A 16,903-nucleotide genomic window follows, 5' to 3' on the forward strand; every position below is an offset into this window, starting at 1 on the left:
GATCAATAACTGAGGGACCCTATGGTCCAAACACCTGAACTTGGTAAGCAGGTAGATAATGACCAGCAGATTAACCCTATTGATTTTGAGGTCTGGGTCAAAGGTCAAAATCGTGGTGACCTACAGCTGAAAATCCGTTTTCGATTAGTAACTGAAGAACAGTTATGGCCAGAGACGTCAAACATGGTAAATGGATTGGTTATGACCTGCAGATGAAACCTACGGATTTTGATGTCAAAGTTCAAGGTTGTGGTGACATTGGGCAGCAAATCCGTTTCTGATCAATAACTGAAGGACGCTTTGGACCAGGGACATCAAACTGAGTTCAGTGGGTCAAAGGTCAAGGTCATGGTGATCTCGAGATGAAAATCTCTTTGTATTCAATAACTGGAGAACGCTTAGTCCCAGAGCCCTCAAAATTGGTAGGCAAGTTTGCAATGACCAGGAGATGAATCCTTTTGATTTCGAGGTCATCGGGTCAAAGGTCAAAGTTGTGGTGATCTTAAGCTGAAAATTCGTTTCCAATCAACGGAAGAATACTTAGGCTCAGAGACGAGTTGACATCCACCCCATCTTCTGTGACTTATCATTTTCATGTGCATACTTTGATCTTTAAAAGTGTTTCAGGTCAATATTTCAAAACTTCATGGGAATGAATGATCGGTCATCAAGAAAAAAAGTTACATACTCGGCTACGAGTATATGTCCATGATGTCCTTTGTACGAATGGCTATTTGCCCAACAAGGCCTTTCAGGGGCATTTATCACATACCTGTGAAGCTTGTGTTTATAAGTAAATGGGGAATTACCATAGCCATTTTGAAGTTGGCGTTGGTGTCTTCCATGGCGAAGGAATGTCATCTATTTACACTTTACAGTGTCCAAAGTCGCACTATCCCTGTAGGTTAAACCCTAGTATGACAGTCAGGGCTAATAGAAGAACTCTAGTCCTATCAGGCTTGTCGCTAGCTGATTCAGACGCTGTTCTAGTCCTATCAGGCTTGTCGCTAGCTGATTCAGACGCTGTTCTAGTCCTATCAGGCTTGTCGCTAGCTGATTCAGACGCTATTCTAGTCCTATCAGGCTTGTCGCTAGCTGATTCAGACGCTGTTCTAGTCCTATCAGGCTTGTCGCTAGCTGATTCAGACGCTGTTAACGTTTTTAAAGGTCTTTTTATATCAATATCTGAGGAACAATATGAAAATAATGCACTAAAATGTCTCAATCTTACCTTGGGGACGACTTCAAGCCCCAATTAACCCATTAAAACAATGTATTGTTCGTATTCTTTGGGAAGCGAGCGTGCGTTCTCTGTAAGTACATTAGTGCGCCCCCTCTAACGCGATATCCTGAAACCGCCCCTGCTTGTTCTCTCAGTTGTGGTACTTCACATTATAATTTCGATCCGCATGTATGCTTTAAAATCCATCTTTCTAGGACTGACGTGAATAACTCGAATTCCATGAAGGGGATAGTAAATATGCTACTTGGTACATCTGTGTAGAAAGTCGCCATTGCTCCGACTTCATCATTTGTACGTTACATCTGGTAGTAGGATTTGTTATTGGTCCCAGGTTTCATGAACTTCCGATCTAAGAAGAAAAACTGACAAACGCTCCGAACTGCTTTCTTAACTTTTATCCAATACGAAATCTCCTAAAATTGAATTTCTACGTTATCAAGGAAACAGTTTTGAGTTGGATCCAGAGCTTCCTGGTTGGTAAAAAACAAGTATTGGTCGGGGGCAAAGTCTCGTCTTCTTCATCCGTTACATCTGGAGTATCCCAGGGATCAATCCTTGACCCTCTCCTCTTTCTTGTTTATATCAATGATCTGCCTGAATTTTGTTAAATCTTCGAAGACGACTGTCGCCTTTACAGATATCTTATTCCCTTGATGTACTGTATATCCCAATCTGAGGCACCTTTCTACAGCTTTAGATAAATTCAGCTGTGTGTAGCTCATACAATGTACATGTAGTACATGTTACAAAAAAAAACCGGCCCCAATTTCTCAAAACGTCTTAAGTCCCTTATGACAGGATTACGCTAATCTCACCATTTCTCTTTGTCTTAAATTCGCGTATTATCAACTTCATTAAGAGTTATTCAACCTAAGATAGGAATTTCTTTTATGAATATCGAAATGACCATATTTCATTTACCAAAATCACATTTAATAATGTGTTTTGTCGATTTGAAATAAGCTACTTAAGTCTTTTAAGCTTAAGAAGTTTCGAGAAATTGGGGCCTGAGGATTATGACCTGGCTTGCATGTATCCGGAAGCCCTCAACGCTGTCGAAAGAGTTCAGCTGGACGCAGCGTTGGTTACAATGTCTGATAGCAGAGGGGGAGAAAGTGTGGAGGCACAATTCGGTGCGGCCTGGGAGTAGGATTTGTTATTGGTCCCAGGTGCGACAGAAAGGCAGCAAGTACTGCATGGAGTGGTGACAGGCTTGAGAAAGCTCTGGGCTGATATCTCAATATGATCATGGACCATGCGCTATATCATTAGAAGCTTTGAATTCGAGCGGCGCTGTACAAATGGGTTTCGAGTTAAGGTCTGCTATTACCTACCTGGTACTACTCATGCTGCGATAGTCCCTCTTGATAAATCCAGCGGCGTGGCATATTCCATACTGGGTCTGACAAGTGCAAGCATTGTTAGTGTGTACAGAATGGCTAGACTTTTGATTGCTTTCTAAGCTGTTTCAGTGATATGCGATGTCCAAGGTTATCATGAGTTTAACTGCGTGATTACGCTAAAGCGTATATTTCACGCATGTTCGCAGGATACAATCGAGTAGAGTGGAAACGCGTAACTCGCGTAAAACGTCCTCACACCGGACACCGGAAGGAGAGTTGTTAACATTATCGAAAGGTAATTTCCGCTACAAATCATAGACTTAACGTTCTTACTTATCGTTCTTACCTTTACTTTCCGCCATTTTGTTCCCGTGTAATTCTCGGTCCTCTCGGTTGGTAGGTAGGTGAAATTTTGACCCAGGAAAAACTTTCCTAAAGGCCTAGTTTAAGCCTTCTTTAAGTGACCCCCCCCCCCCCCCCCCGAACAAAAAAGCAACAAAAAACGTGTATTTGTACACAACCTCTGTTAATTGATCTTAATCTTACTGCCTAATTGTCTTATCAGATCTCAAATCTGAGTATCCTGTTGTGCAGTTGTGGATGTTTTTACTATCAAAATGGTCCCTAAATGGCACTGAGCCAACAAACGAATACACAGGAAATTGGCCCCTACTGTGACACCGTCCAAGTGCAATTAGCAGGAGCTTCACAGCAGGAATTATCATGCCAAACATTCCTTAAACTATGCCTTTAAACCATGTTCGTGTCCGTTTAGGCCAATGTATCTCGGGTCGGATACAGAAGAACAAAACAAATGAGCGCCCAAAGACGGGAGTTTTAAAAAGGCATAATTATATATATAATTATATAGTTAACGGGACTTTGCTGCCCAGTAAACGGAGTGATAAGCGTGTTTACTTCTCACCAAGGCGACAGGTGTATGACTACAAACAGTCTCAAGTCCAAGTCTAGACTCAGAAAGCATTTTCATAAAAGAACAAAAAAATATATTTATTGCATTTTTTTTTAGAAAACATTATGTAAACATTAGTAAAACATTCAAATAGTAATATATTTCAGCAAATTTTACAGTCATGCTCTGGTAGAAGGAAAATTACAATGAAATGAAGGTTTGCCATAATATTTTTTGAGTCTGAACTCAGGCTTGAGACTGTTCGTAATCACTGCCCCAGGGGTTCAATAAATAAAAATAATAAAAACAAAATAAGACCACTCTCGCGCAAGAAAGTGACATGGCACAGGCCTGGTGATCTTTCCGACACCGTCCTCAAAGCATGCGCTGACGAGCCAGTTCCTCTCATTACCGCAACGCTTCAGAGATCTACTGACTCTAATAATCAACACAAAGATTAGATGAATGTCACTGTAGCGCCACTGATTCTAATCAAGACTGCCATACTGCAAAGGACGATCTGCCGCTTTTCAGATTCGGAATATCATTCCGCACCAAATACAAGATTCTCTTGGAAAAGTATAAATCCTTACATCCCTCAACCACGGTTTTTGGCCCGACTTACATCCCTCAACCACGGTTTTTGGCCCGGCTTACATCCCTCAACCACGGTTTTTGGCCCGGCTTACATCCCTCAACCATGGTTTTTGGCCCGGCTTACATCCCTCAACCACGGTTTTTGGCCCGGCTTTTCGTGTGAGATCCAGCTCATTGTAACATCGCGTGAGCTACATGTGTCACGACATAACCAAAACGTCTATACTCATAATGGATATCTTACAGGCCTTTCCAACACCGTGCCGTACACAAAGGGAAAACCAGATGTGTGTATGTAATAAAGACACTGAAGGTTTCACTTCATCTATTATTCTACAAGTGTATTACATGTGAGTACGTCAACAACCTGAATCCTACTGACTCTCTCATACTTCTAGGGCTTCTACCAATTCGGAACACTTCGGTCATTTTACATCGAAAACAACCTCGGATGTATATGGTTGGTTTACAATGTCAGAAATGTTGACATTTAACTACGTTACAAATAGATCGCGTATACCTTTCAATTTTATTTAGCAGATAACTTAATGAGCGTCTGTGTTCACAACATTGCAAGATGCCTGCATACGAAATCAAAACCTTCTCATTGAACTGGAAAGCTCACTTCTGACCCAGATACGGAGGTGTGACACCATCAGTTTGAACAGGCCCTGTTCCAAGGTACTGTATTCATAAAATATTTAAGTCATTTCCTAACTAACGTAGTCAAGAATTTTTTTAGATGCATTTTATTATGAAGTCATTGAATGTGAAGTAATTCGGAAATATTGAATCATATGAGCAGTGAGGTTAAACAATAATAAAGACAGCCCCCGCGGTGGTATCTATCATTGAACAAGTTAGCAGGAACATAATATTAATTCATATTTGTAAAAAAAAATTCATTTACGAACACTTAATTTAAGTCTTCTGCTAATTGATAAATAAATAATGTTAAATATTGTTTTACCACTAACAAATACACATTGAAAAACAAAACATCAGCTTTAAAAAATATACTGTTTAACTTCCGGTTATTAATCATTTGGTATAAAATTATAACACCTAGCAACTATAGATAAAACTGAATACAGATATATAATATGTGATCATATAAAACATTGTTTCACAAAGCATGACACGTTTAGACATTTATTGTAGGTCTTCTACACGTTTTGTCAGAAAATTAATTTGAATTTAATTACCGTATTAATAACTGTCAGAAAGGAACTGTTGAACTATTGACATAGTTAAAATTCTTTGACATTGTAAAAGCGAGCAAAAAGTAAGAAATGTTTGGAAGATGTTTAGCAGGGGTTACTTCCACGGGCACCCAAATTATACCCATAGGCTAAATTGTACGAAACTTGGCAGGATATTAACTTGCATCGACCCTCCTGTAATTTAGTCCTTTGTGATACAGTAAACAAAATGGCCGCACATCAAAACAAATCAATCGTAAACGCTTAGTCCATGAACAATGATGATTGGTAGCTTAAGATGGAGGTCCTCGAGTTTGATTAATTTAGACTACTTCTGGTGCCAGGATTGGCCACGCCCTGGGCTCACTTGCTTAAATATGGATTTATATTTTGTGAAAAGACGGTACAGAGCTGTTATGTAATCATGGTTTGCACCACCGGGTGATTTATATTCATTTTTATACATTTATATAGCTGAGATATAAGATTGTCATTCATTCATCTAGTTTGTTGAAATCTTGCCTCTGATGTGAAGATTGGCCCCGCTTTCGTGCGCGTAGTCTTCCTCTGATGTGAAGATTGGCCCCGCTTTCGTGCGCGTAGTCTTCCTCTGATGTGAAGATTGGCCCCGCTCTCGTGCGCGTAGTCTTCCTCTGATGTGAAGATTGGCCCCGCTCTCGTACGCGTAGTCTTTTTGAAGACCTCTAGTCCCCTGGATCCGCTAGTGGATATGCCTTTTTCGTTCTGTGTGCTGTGTATTTCACTCTGCTGGACAGAGCCCGGTTTCGATCCAGATCGTAAGACTTCAGTATCTAACCCCGTTTACGTGTCAACTGCCTTTCAATAAAGATTTCATTTGGACAATTATTGCATAGATTCTGCCCGTAATTTTACGATTGACAGTTTTGATTTGTTTTAGTTTTTGTCTCGGAATCAACTAATTTTGTTATCAATGCCTTCAATTCAGTCATAGTATATTACTCATTGTAGAACATATCTCCATTGTTCGGAAAAACTGCCAATGAAATCATTTTTCTTAAAGCATAAGTAACGGTTTTTATCCATAAAATATCAATTGTGCAATAATCGTAACTAAAAATAAAAACACTAAATGAAACAACACAAACACAACTAAACGGTATCATATTAAAAGCTTAATCAATTGACGCTGAACACAACGAAAAGAACACGAACTGTGTTGCCAACCTTGAGAAGAAACGCGTTGAAAGATAATCAATATACATGTATACTCTAAAGGTTAAAAACGAAAGAATAACAGGTATAGAAAACATTTTAAACGAGGAAGTTAGATAATACACAAAGTTATACTCAAATTTGAAAGGAAGATATGAAACCTTTTCTAGAAAACCCTTATAGAACACTTAATGAAGATGTTTTTATGTCGACTTTGCTAAAGCTTTTGACAGTTAAAAACAACAGTTTTATCCTTGAATGGATAAAATCATTTTATACCAGATGTTTTAAAATGCGTAGCTCTGTTCTATAACAATATTCAGAGTCTGATAATTAACAATGGACATATATTCGATTGTATACGGAACCCAGACGCATAATAATAGTATAAAAATACCTTTTTTCTTCTAAACACAACCATATAGTAAAAGCTTAAATAAATAAATGTGTTTTGATTTATGCTGTGAGTGATATTCCTCGTCATTCAGTTATTATAATATCTATGTTAAAAATAAAAATAAATGAGAAAAAGTACTAGTATTAGTAGAACACGGTGACGGGTCCAGGAATTCAAAACGGGGGGAAGGGGGGAGCACAACTGTCAACCCATCTAAAAACCTTTATTTCACTGAGGTATTGAAAAAGCAAGTAAAATCGTTTATGGATTTCAATCCTTAAATCAACAATACTTTAATACATCTTATACCGTGGGCTTACTAATGCACCAGGCATCAATTTAAGGTTACAATTATGTGTGTTTAGGTTTTTTTTTTGACGGCAAACATTGGGGGTGGGCACGGACACTTGTGCCCCTCGCTAGATACACCACTGGAACATGCGACCCCTGCTAAAACATCAAATGAGGAAAGGAAAGACCTTTTGTTATACAATTTATTTATATAAAACGTAATAAAATGGAAAGCAAACAATAATAAATACAGTAAGTATTTACAAGAAAAGATAACTAGACTACGGAAATAGTTGCACAACAATAGTTGAGTGAATATATAAGGCAGCACATAAACACACTGAGCTGGAAATAGTTATGCACGTGCAAAAGGCAATAAATATCTTTCAAACCCATCATAACAATGGCGATGTGTTGCCTGGTGAACGCCAAAAAAATCAAAAGATGGCGAACACAAAGATAATTTAGACAGATATTTGAGTTTTTTGCCTTTCTTTTCTCTGACTTTAAATACATCTACTGTATTTTAGAAGGACTTTCAGACATCTTTATGTCGTTCGAAACATGTTACAAGTGACAGATATTTGATTAAAAATGTCAGAATTCTTAGTAAAACGCCTAAATTTCGCTCCGTGAATAAATGTCTCATTAATTGAAAGTAGACTCAAGAAAAGGTCAGCGGTTTGTCATAAATTCGCCTCTTCTTGCCATATCATCCTTTTGAATTATTTTTTTGCGAAAATGGTGTATTACATGCTTACTTGGAAGGACTTTATATTTCAACAGTTTTAAACAATGTCAGAAACCTGTGTACATGTATTTAAGATTTTTAAACATATTTACAATTATATCCCTATTTCCAGTTAATGTATAGAAACTCACACAGGAAACTAAATGGTTTTAGGATATGATAAAAAGGGGGCATAAACACTTTCTTGAAACTCCATAGGTCCGCTGGGCTGGTATTCAATAGTAGATTTGATTGGATCTAAGAACGATGTAGCTGATCGGATTACGTTATTAATAACTGACCAATAGAATGAATGAAGTCAATGATGTATGGCCATAAGATAAACTTAAATTGCATAATGCATATTGAATACCACCCGGGCCAGTAACCAATATTGTTCTTATCCTAATCCTTAGAAATGCCAAAGTTATTCCATTCAGCCTAGTGGTCAGTCAAATATACAGTCCAAAAACGTAGTTTCTAATTAAAAAAAAAAGTTCAATCTAAGTTGCTTAATGAATACAGCCTCTGGACTTTTGATAACAACTTTACTATTGTAACATGCAATAAAACTTGTATACGGATCCGTAAATGTTTTAATAGTTTTTAAATTTGTATAAAAACGAATTAAATTTCTGTTATGTTCTGGCATATGTTAAATTTTATGGATGGTTAATTCACTCATAATTTGGCACGTTAAATCATTGCTAAACTACGAAATGTCACTTTATGTTTGTGTGTGTATGAATCTTTAAAATGTTTAGCGACGAACTAACCAAATTAAAGTGTTTAACATACCAACGACTATCTCAAAATTACGAAAATCTTTACAAACTCAAACTAAACTGGTCCGAAAACAAATTTAAAATTGATGGTATAAATGGTCTACATACAATAAAAAAGACTTCTATAAATATTCATCAAACTTGGCAAACATTTTGAGCATACATACAAACAACAATGGTCCAGAAACCATTAAAATACAGGATAAAATTCTGGCACATGGCAACTTATATTTGGCTTTTTTTCAAGCAGGTTGAATCTTGCAACCCACCTTTCTGAACAGTTTGTTGGGGAGTCACTGTTTAAATATTGAACAACCGCTGTCGAAGATGCAGGAGCCACTGCAAATACACAGTGAGCTGTCGTGAGCGACACGCCTCTCCACCCGTAACATGCGCGCGCAACGCCGGAAGTAGGCACTTCTGCTCGAATTCAATCTGCGAGATCTGGGAGCGCACAGGGTTGACGGAAGTCTCGGTGGCCTCCATACCAGTCCAGTGTTCCACCAGAAGGTTAACAAGACTGGGGTTGATGCTGGGGCCCGGAATCAGGAAGGAAGGACATCTGTGTTCCGCATCATGGGCGCTCGTCGGCTCGGGATCTGGCATGAGGAAAGAGGGCACCTTGAACGAACATCCCTCCTTCCCGTTCAGTATCGTCTCAGCCATCGGTATCGGCTTAGCGGCCTCATTCAGGAACCGGTCATTGAATCTCTGTACGGACGGGGCCGAAGACTTGGTGGTTGGTTTGGGTGCTGGTTTCAAAGTTGTGGTCGGACTTTTGGTTTTACGAGTTAGCGGCTTCGGTGTGGCCGTCCTGAGGCTGACTTGCGCCAACAACTGATTATTAAAACCCGGTTTTCCAGCAGCCATATTCCCAGAGGCGACCTGCTGCCCTATGTCTAAAACAGCGGGCTCTGGAGGTGTTTGTTTCACCGGAAGGAAAATGTTGGTGTTCTGGGACACCATCACGGGGCGATCACGTTGGTGGGCAAACACGGGGTCCATTTTGGCGAGGGAGGACCGCAGTTGGTCACGGCTCATCCCTGAAAGACCATGGTAATAAATATTATTGACTATGTTATTTTGGATTAAATATTCAAAGCCTATAAAATAAACAGTTGGAAAGTTAAGCATAACAGGCGTTAATAGCCTAATTCATTAAGCCAAATGTTTTACCTTTATTTTACTAAATAAAGAATAGTATATCGTGATTATCGTCAACATTGCTTCCAACATCCAAAAAACCCTCTTAAGAATGTAAATATAACACAAATTAAACCCTAACAAAAATAGTGAGCTTAGCCAATGTTTGCATTTTTTGCCTCAAAAATCCTAATTAACAGGGAGTTTACTCAAGTAAATCCCTTTTCGGTAATTCTACGCTTGATTTCTTTTATTTGGGGCTCACATTTATTGTTAGAATTTAAGTCGCGGGAATGGTCGTCTGATATTTTTAAAAAACTATTTAAAATGACAATGCTCGTTTGTGTTTGAATAAAAAAACAATGATATAACTATTCGTGTTAAAAGTATTTTTTTTATAAATACTACACGAAGTGCATGTATAACCAAACCATTTCCTAACCGTCTACTGTTTAACGGCTGGTTGATACAGGTTACTGTACAACTGTATAGTAGCTACAATATATCTTAAAACAATAAAAATAGTGTAAGCTTTGAAAGTTGTTTAATTTAAATGATGACCGTATACAACATTCTTTTCCTGTTTCGTTATAACGTATGTCCGAACAGGGTCGTAACTTAGCTAAAAATGATGTGTGGTCCGAAATCTCGGGGATTCCGCCGTAATAGGAAAATAAATCAATCCGGATTTTTGTACGCCTCATAAATAATAGAAATGACAGTCTTCATCATAGTTTTAAGTATACAAACCCGCAAATATAACAGACAAATATTAATAACTTACGAGCATACGATGTGGCCACCAGGGCGAGGATGTAAGTCGCACAAAATAAACTGGTCTTCATGGTTTCTCAAAGTTGATGCTGAAAGAACAACGGTACTATGCTAATCCACATATAATTATACATATTATATTGTCGTACAATCGTTTATAGTTAATACCCTGGAGACTTTTTAATCCATCATCATATATTAATTAGATCTGAAACAAATCTGGTAAAATCTAGTTTTCTTATAAAAGAGAAAGAAACAACAACCACAAACCTGTTTACAGCGATTAAATCTAGTTAATGTATAAGCGGAATTATCAGCGTTAATTGTCAAAAGTGATTTATGGTTTAAGCGATGATTTTTTATTTTCAATTAATTGAAAATACGCACTGAATTAGACGCAATCTCTTGTATTTGTTGTTCAACAAAACCGTTTTAAAGCAATTTATTAACGCTAACTGTCAAGAGTGATACAGGGATTGAGCGATGATGTTTTATTGCAATTAATTGAAAACACGTACTGAATTAGACGCAATCTCTAGTATTTATTGTTCAACAAATTCTTTTAAAACCAAATATTCCTCCGGTACTTGTTTTTCAACAACCTACTGACGTCTGAATGACAGCTTTAACACACGTTCCGTACCGTAAAGCAAAGCTTATATACGCAGGCTCCCAATTTAACCTACGTAAAAGTATAGTTCATCCCATAGATTACGAATCTATTAATAGATACCAATCGTGACTTTACGAACCTTACTAACCCTTAATCGATTTTACTTTTCGTACACGCCGTCTTTCTAAAACCATCCCTTGAAGCGAATATAGCTCCAGATGAGTGGTGATCGGCCATTAATCACCTAAAATGAGTACGCTTTTGATGGATATGTTCACCGCCTAATTATGACAGTCATCCCCTATACACAACAATGTATAACATACTTAAGCTATGATAAATATAAACATGATAACGTTGAGATAAAAATATACTTTTCCTACATTCAGCCTATGTGTTATATACCTGTAATAATCCATCATTTTTTAAACGAGGCGTTCGAACGATATGCTTAGAAAATGTTTATTTTTTATACACCGTTTATATGACAAACATTTGCCCCAGGTGTAAACTTACTCCCGGGGTTAAATTGTGGGACGCGTTTATATGGAAATCGGCAAAATGCATGGCTGCTTGTTATATGGCGAGCTTGGCAGAGAACCACTTAAAATTACAATTCAGAATAGAATGATTGCTTATTGGAGCAAACTAGTACTATTTGAGGACTTATATGCATCAATTGTTTACCGCTCGATGCGACAAAGTAACCTAAATTTCAAATGGCTTAATTATATAAAGTTTATTTTTGACTCCACTGGTAATACAAATTTGTTCGAAAATCAAATAAACGTAAATGTTAGGTTCACAAGTTATAGTATAACGAAAATATTAAAAGACCAGTACTTACAATTTTGGCACGAAAAAATGAGATCGTCCAATAAAGGAATATTTTATTATAGCTTTAAGAAAACGATTACACAAGAGAAGTATTTAACTATCATTCCACTTAATCATGCTTTAAATTTATACACACTTAGATCATGTAATTTTAAATTTCCAGTGAAACTTTAGCATGGCAAGGAATAGAATACGCGCACAGGCGGTGTCCGCTCTGTCAGTCAGACATTGGCGACAGCTACCATTACATATTAACGTGCACAATTTTCGAGGATCAAAGAAAAATCTTCATTTCACGATATTATTGGCAGCATCCAAATATGATAAAGTATAGCGAGCTCCTAAATACAAGTAATAAAAAAACTCTCGTTAATCTGTCAAAGTTCGCCGGATATTTGATGAATCACGTGAAATGTTAACAATTATTAATTACTCTACTTCTTCTTACCTCCAGGCTTATATTCCAAATCACACAGCGATCATTATCTCTACAAAGTCCATTATTCATAACTTGTTAAATCTAAATAATCTCATATTAAATTTGTAGCAAGTCCAAGACCACTTACACCATTTATAATTTTCTGCACGTGCTTTTTGTACCGTTAGCCAACGAAACGAGGCGATTTTCCATTCATAAAATATCCCGAGTTTAAGGGACTTGTTTTTACTACAGATCTGTTTGCAGATCAACGAGAACTGGAAGCTGGAATAATGTAGAATACAACGACAGAAAATGTTTATTTTGTAACGATAATAGCATAGGAGATGAATATCATTATTTGTTGGAATGTCAAGAATTTGTTGGTAAAAGAAAAAGTTGTCTTGATAATAAATATATTAGACATCCAAATATTATTTTGTTTAAACAAGTGATGCAAATAAGACCTGATTCAGGTATACATTTTGAAAAACTCTGTAAGCTTATTAAAGAGATAATGGTTCGATTCACATAATGATACATACATTGATGCATTTTGTTTCCCTTTAAATGCCTCCTCCATTATAAAGGTATAATGTTAATATTGGATGACACTGATTGAATTTATTTATTCTTATAGATTATGTCTTAAAATGTTGAGACTATTCTCGTTCTTTACATAGTTGTATATATATATATATTTAAATACTCTTTTTGTCATGTTTTGTGACATGAGTTATACGAAATAAACTTGGAAACTTGGAAACTAGTATACATGCCAAACTCTTAAGCTGTACAACTTTGTATTACATTGATTTCCTTAATCACGCCTGTTAGCGATTTGTCACTGTACCCGGTGGTAAAATTGCCTCAATTGTTATTTTCCGTCATGTTGTTTACCCAATTGCCTGTATGTGTTATTACATGTCTGTTGTAACGATATGTTACCGTGACAAAATAAAAAGTGAATGTGTGTGTGTGTGTTGTTTACCAAGTGACTTATACTAGATATGGTTACAACAACAACAACAACAACATCATCATCAACAACAACAAAAACTATCAATGAATTAGGAAGCACCAAGATGTTATGTTCAAAACTATTATATTTTGTTTAACTACGCCATCACACAGTAAAATACGTAGGGAAAGTAAAAAATAAATATTATTAGCACTCAGTCTGTGTCATCTCAATGCATCATTAAACAACTTTTAATTTCATCTGTGCGTATTAGTTTAACTGTAAGATATTTTTATAATGATATAATAAGTATTGCTTTTAAACGTCACATTTACTTTAAAAATCTATGCTGAATGAAGTGGTAGTGTTTACCTTAATTCATACTGAAAGTTAAGCGCTCCATTTTGATACTTTCGAACCCTAAAGAAGAAACAACAACTGCACTCGAGCATGTTTTAGTTAAATTAGATTCCTAAACATTCCTGTCCTTTTTTAGAAACATTTTGCTGATTAATTTCGACAATAGAGTTAACAGAATAAAACATTATGTATTAATTACAAATTCTTCCAAACAGTTTGTGATTATGTCGAATATTAACTGAAAATCCTTATTTAAATCGAAATAACCGCGGGGATATACAGTTTTTTTTCGTTTATGACTTACCCGGAGCGTGTTGAATTATATTGCGAATACCTGGTTTTACAAGATGACGCAATAAAACCGGTCATATAGATCTGTCTTAGTTTTCGCTAGCATGGTGAAAACATTTAGCCGGATATTGACGGATAAGATAAAACGATTAGCGTTAACATTATAAGTATCTTCCATGGCCGCTCATGGCCGATAAGATAGGTTTTTCTCCCACCTCAGATAAGTAGATCCAATCATTTAACCATGCTAGAAATTCTTATCTTGCCCACGGGCGAAGATAAAATGCCCGTATGGAACTCCTTTTTAATGGTCGCCACATTGTAATTACCTCCCTTGTTGAAGACTGCCGTCTGTAGCATTATGGAAACCTTGTCTTGCGGCAATATTTAGAACGCTAATCAATTATTTCTCGCTTCAAATGTCACCATAAAACAGTTTTCACGCACCTTTCAAGAAATAATGCTTCACTCTCCTTAGAACTATTTAAAGACCGATTTGACTATTAACATAATGTGAATCAATACGCGCATATACCATGACAACCACGAATTATCACATATCCATACGCAATTATTTTCACTAAGCACAAAAGAGTTCCAGAAAAAAAAATACATTTTTACTTTATTATGTTTAACTGAGGTGGGAGAAAAAGCATCTACCATAATCGCTCGTGTAAGATAGGTCCATCCCGACCCTCGCGCAGGGTGTTTTTCGGAAACTCGGTAAACCTCGTTTCCTCAAAACACCCCACGCTCGGGTGTAGGGTGTTTTGCGAAAATGAGGTTTACCGAGTTCCCGCAGCATACTCTGCGCGAATAACCTTTTCTTTTTAGACATTTGTATCAACTGGTATCAGGTTCACATTCTTTAATTACATAACTCATAATTAAGTTGTGGTTAAAATGATAAAAACAGGATTTAAGCATGGTTAAAACTCATTATTAGCAATCACAATATTCTATTTGAAAAAAAATAGAGTCACTTCGAACCAAAGGACCAGTAATTGATTGTTATCAAATATCGAAAATAATAAATTTTACAGACAAAAAAGCATTCCCCGATACATTGCTTTACAAAATGTACAACCTTTTTTTTCATCGAGGTAATGAAACGTAGTTTATTGCAATGAGATGAATTACAACGTCCCCTACCATGAGTAAAGAATAAAAGCAATAAGAATAGAGTCGCCACCTTTTAAAAACCTCCAGTTTATATTACTGCTTATAACAGAGAGTCTATTTCAACAATAATATAGGCTAATACGATTATTCAGTGTGACGTCTGCATTATAATACTTTGTTTATTCATCTAAATAAAGGGACTCGCTCATGTTTTTGGACCAAACATTAGTTTTCCCGAAAATACATCAGAAAATACTCTTTTTTTTTAATTTAACTTTTTGATACCGAACAAAAAAAATAAAAGTATAAACAAATATTCTGGTTTTATTTTGGAGCGAACTTATGCCGGAACGGTCTAGAAAAAATAATAAAACCGATAGCATTATCATTTATGCCACAGGAACTCATATACTTATATTGGACATTTTACATTTATTGAATACCTTGAAAGCATCACATGATAATGTCAATCAACCAATCACGCTACAGCCTCTTGCTGAATTGTGTAAGCAACGGTTTGGGATATCATGGACTTCAGAGGTAATATTTGAGCAGATATCACCTTGTTTTTAATGGTTCAATCTGTCAGTATCTTAGTTCTAACACACTGATAATTTGGCACACAGTATTTCGTATTTGAAAAAAAAATATCCGTAAAAAGTGAATTTTACAAACCATGAGCGAGTCCCTAATAGATGCACTCTTACTCCCAAATAAGATTTACCACAATTAACACAATTGTTTAAAACTACCAAAAAGGATAAATAAATATCAATAACACTCGTTCTTATGAAGAATACCGAGTCTAATTTGAAAGAAAGGTGCAGAAAACATGGTATATCTACCTTATGAGACGATAGTAGATCACAGTACATCTTTAAGCACTCACCAATCATTAAATATTTTGTGTTTTCAGCTATTAAATACACGGGTACAATCTTGTTATCAGTAATTATACTAATTAATAATTTCCATAAATGCATTATTTATTAAGTAGTTGAAGGTTTATCACTCAAAAACTATGTTTGTTATACATGTGCATGTATTGATTTTGAATAAGAGTGCCACTTTAATTGCAATGGTCCCTCTTTATCTGCTTATTAAAACGTTTTGTAACTGTACTTACATTTTACTGTTTTTGTTACTCAACGTCTGAAAGGTCCGTGTGTTCACAACACTCGCTTCTCCTGCAATGGTGTTTTTTGTGTCTTCCTCATTGTTATATAATGATCCTTCACATAAAGCTAAAACATGTCATGGCAATAATATGTATACACTCGTCAGTGATATATTACGTTGACGACAGTTTTATCCGTACTTCAGGTAACGTTGTCATCTGCCAATTAAAACCCGGCTGACTTTCAGCTCTTGACCAATCAAAAACAGCGTTACATTTTTATACGAAACAATTTTAGATCTAAGACGTTTGAGAAAGATAAGGCGCGGTCTCCCTGCGCCCAAACGCATTTTTATGGTAAAAAAACTGGGACGGTAAGTCACAGTTATTAATGTTTTGTTTATGAAATGACATGCATTCGAGATGTTTGAGGTCGCCCCAACCTCCTAGCCACATAACCAATGTAGATAAATAAATAAACATAATACTAGTACTTGGTAGTATTGTACAATTAGTTAAACAAATTATAAATGTGATGTTTAGCAAGTTTTAATAACCACATAGATCAAGGA

At 36.4% G+C, this 16,903-nt stretch overlaps 1 protein-coding gene across 4 annotated transcripts; it reads right to left on the reverse strand.

Moving 5' to 3' along the window:
* Positions 1-7,365: 7,365 nt before the first annotated feature.
* Positions 7,366-16,485, reverse strand: LOC128218831 (uncharacterized). 4 transcript variants are annotated; one of them, XM_052926551.1, is made up of 3 exons: positions 16,341-16,485; positions 10,623-10,701; positions 7,366-9,738 (listed from the first exon to the last, which is right to left on the reverse strand). In XM_052926551.1, exons 2-3 carry the CDS (start codon positions 10,681-10,683, stop codon positions 8,996-8,998), a joined length of 804 nt encoding a protein of 267 aa, XP_052782511.1. In that variant the 5' UTR covers positions 10,684-10,701; positions 16,341-16,485; the 3' UTR covers positions 7,366-8,995. The 4 variants fall into 4 exon arrangements, with proteins under 4 accessions (XP_052782511.1, XP_052782514.1, XP_052782512.1 ...); XM_052926554.1 differs by lacking the exon at positions 16,341-16,485 and adding an exon at positions 12,511-12,529; XM_052926552.1 differs by lacking the exon at positions 16,341-16,485 and adding an exon at positions 11,131-11,262.
* Positions 16,486-16,903: the final 418 nt, after the last annotated feature.

Source organism: Mya arenaria, chromosome 15, assembly GCF_026914265.1.
Source record: "Mya arenaria isolate MELC-2E11 chromosome 15, ASM2691426v1".
Taxonomy (NCBI): Eukaryota; Metazoa; Mollusca; class Bivalvia; order Myida; family Myidae; genus Mya; species Mya arenaria.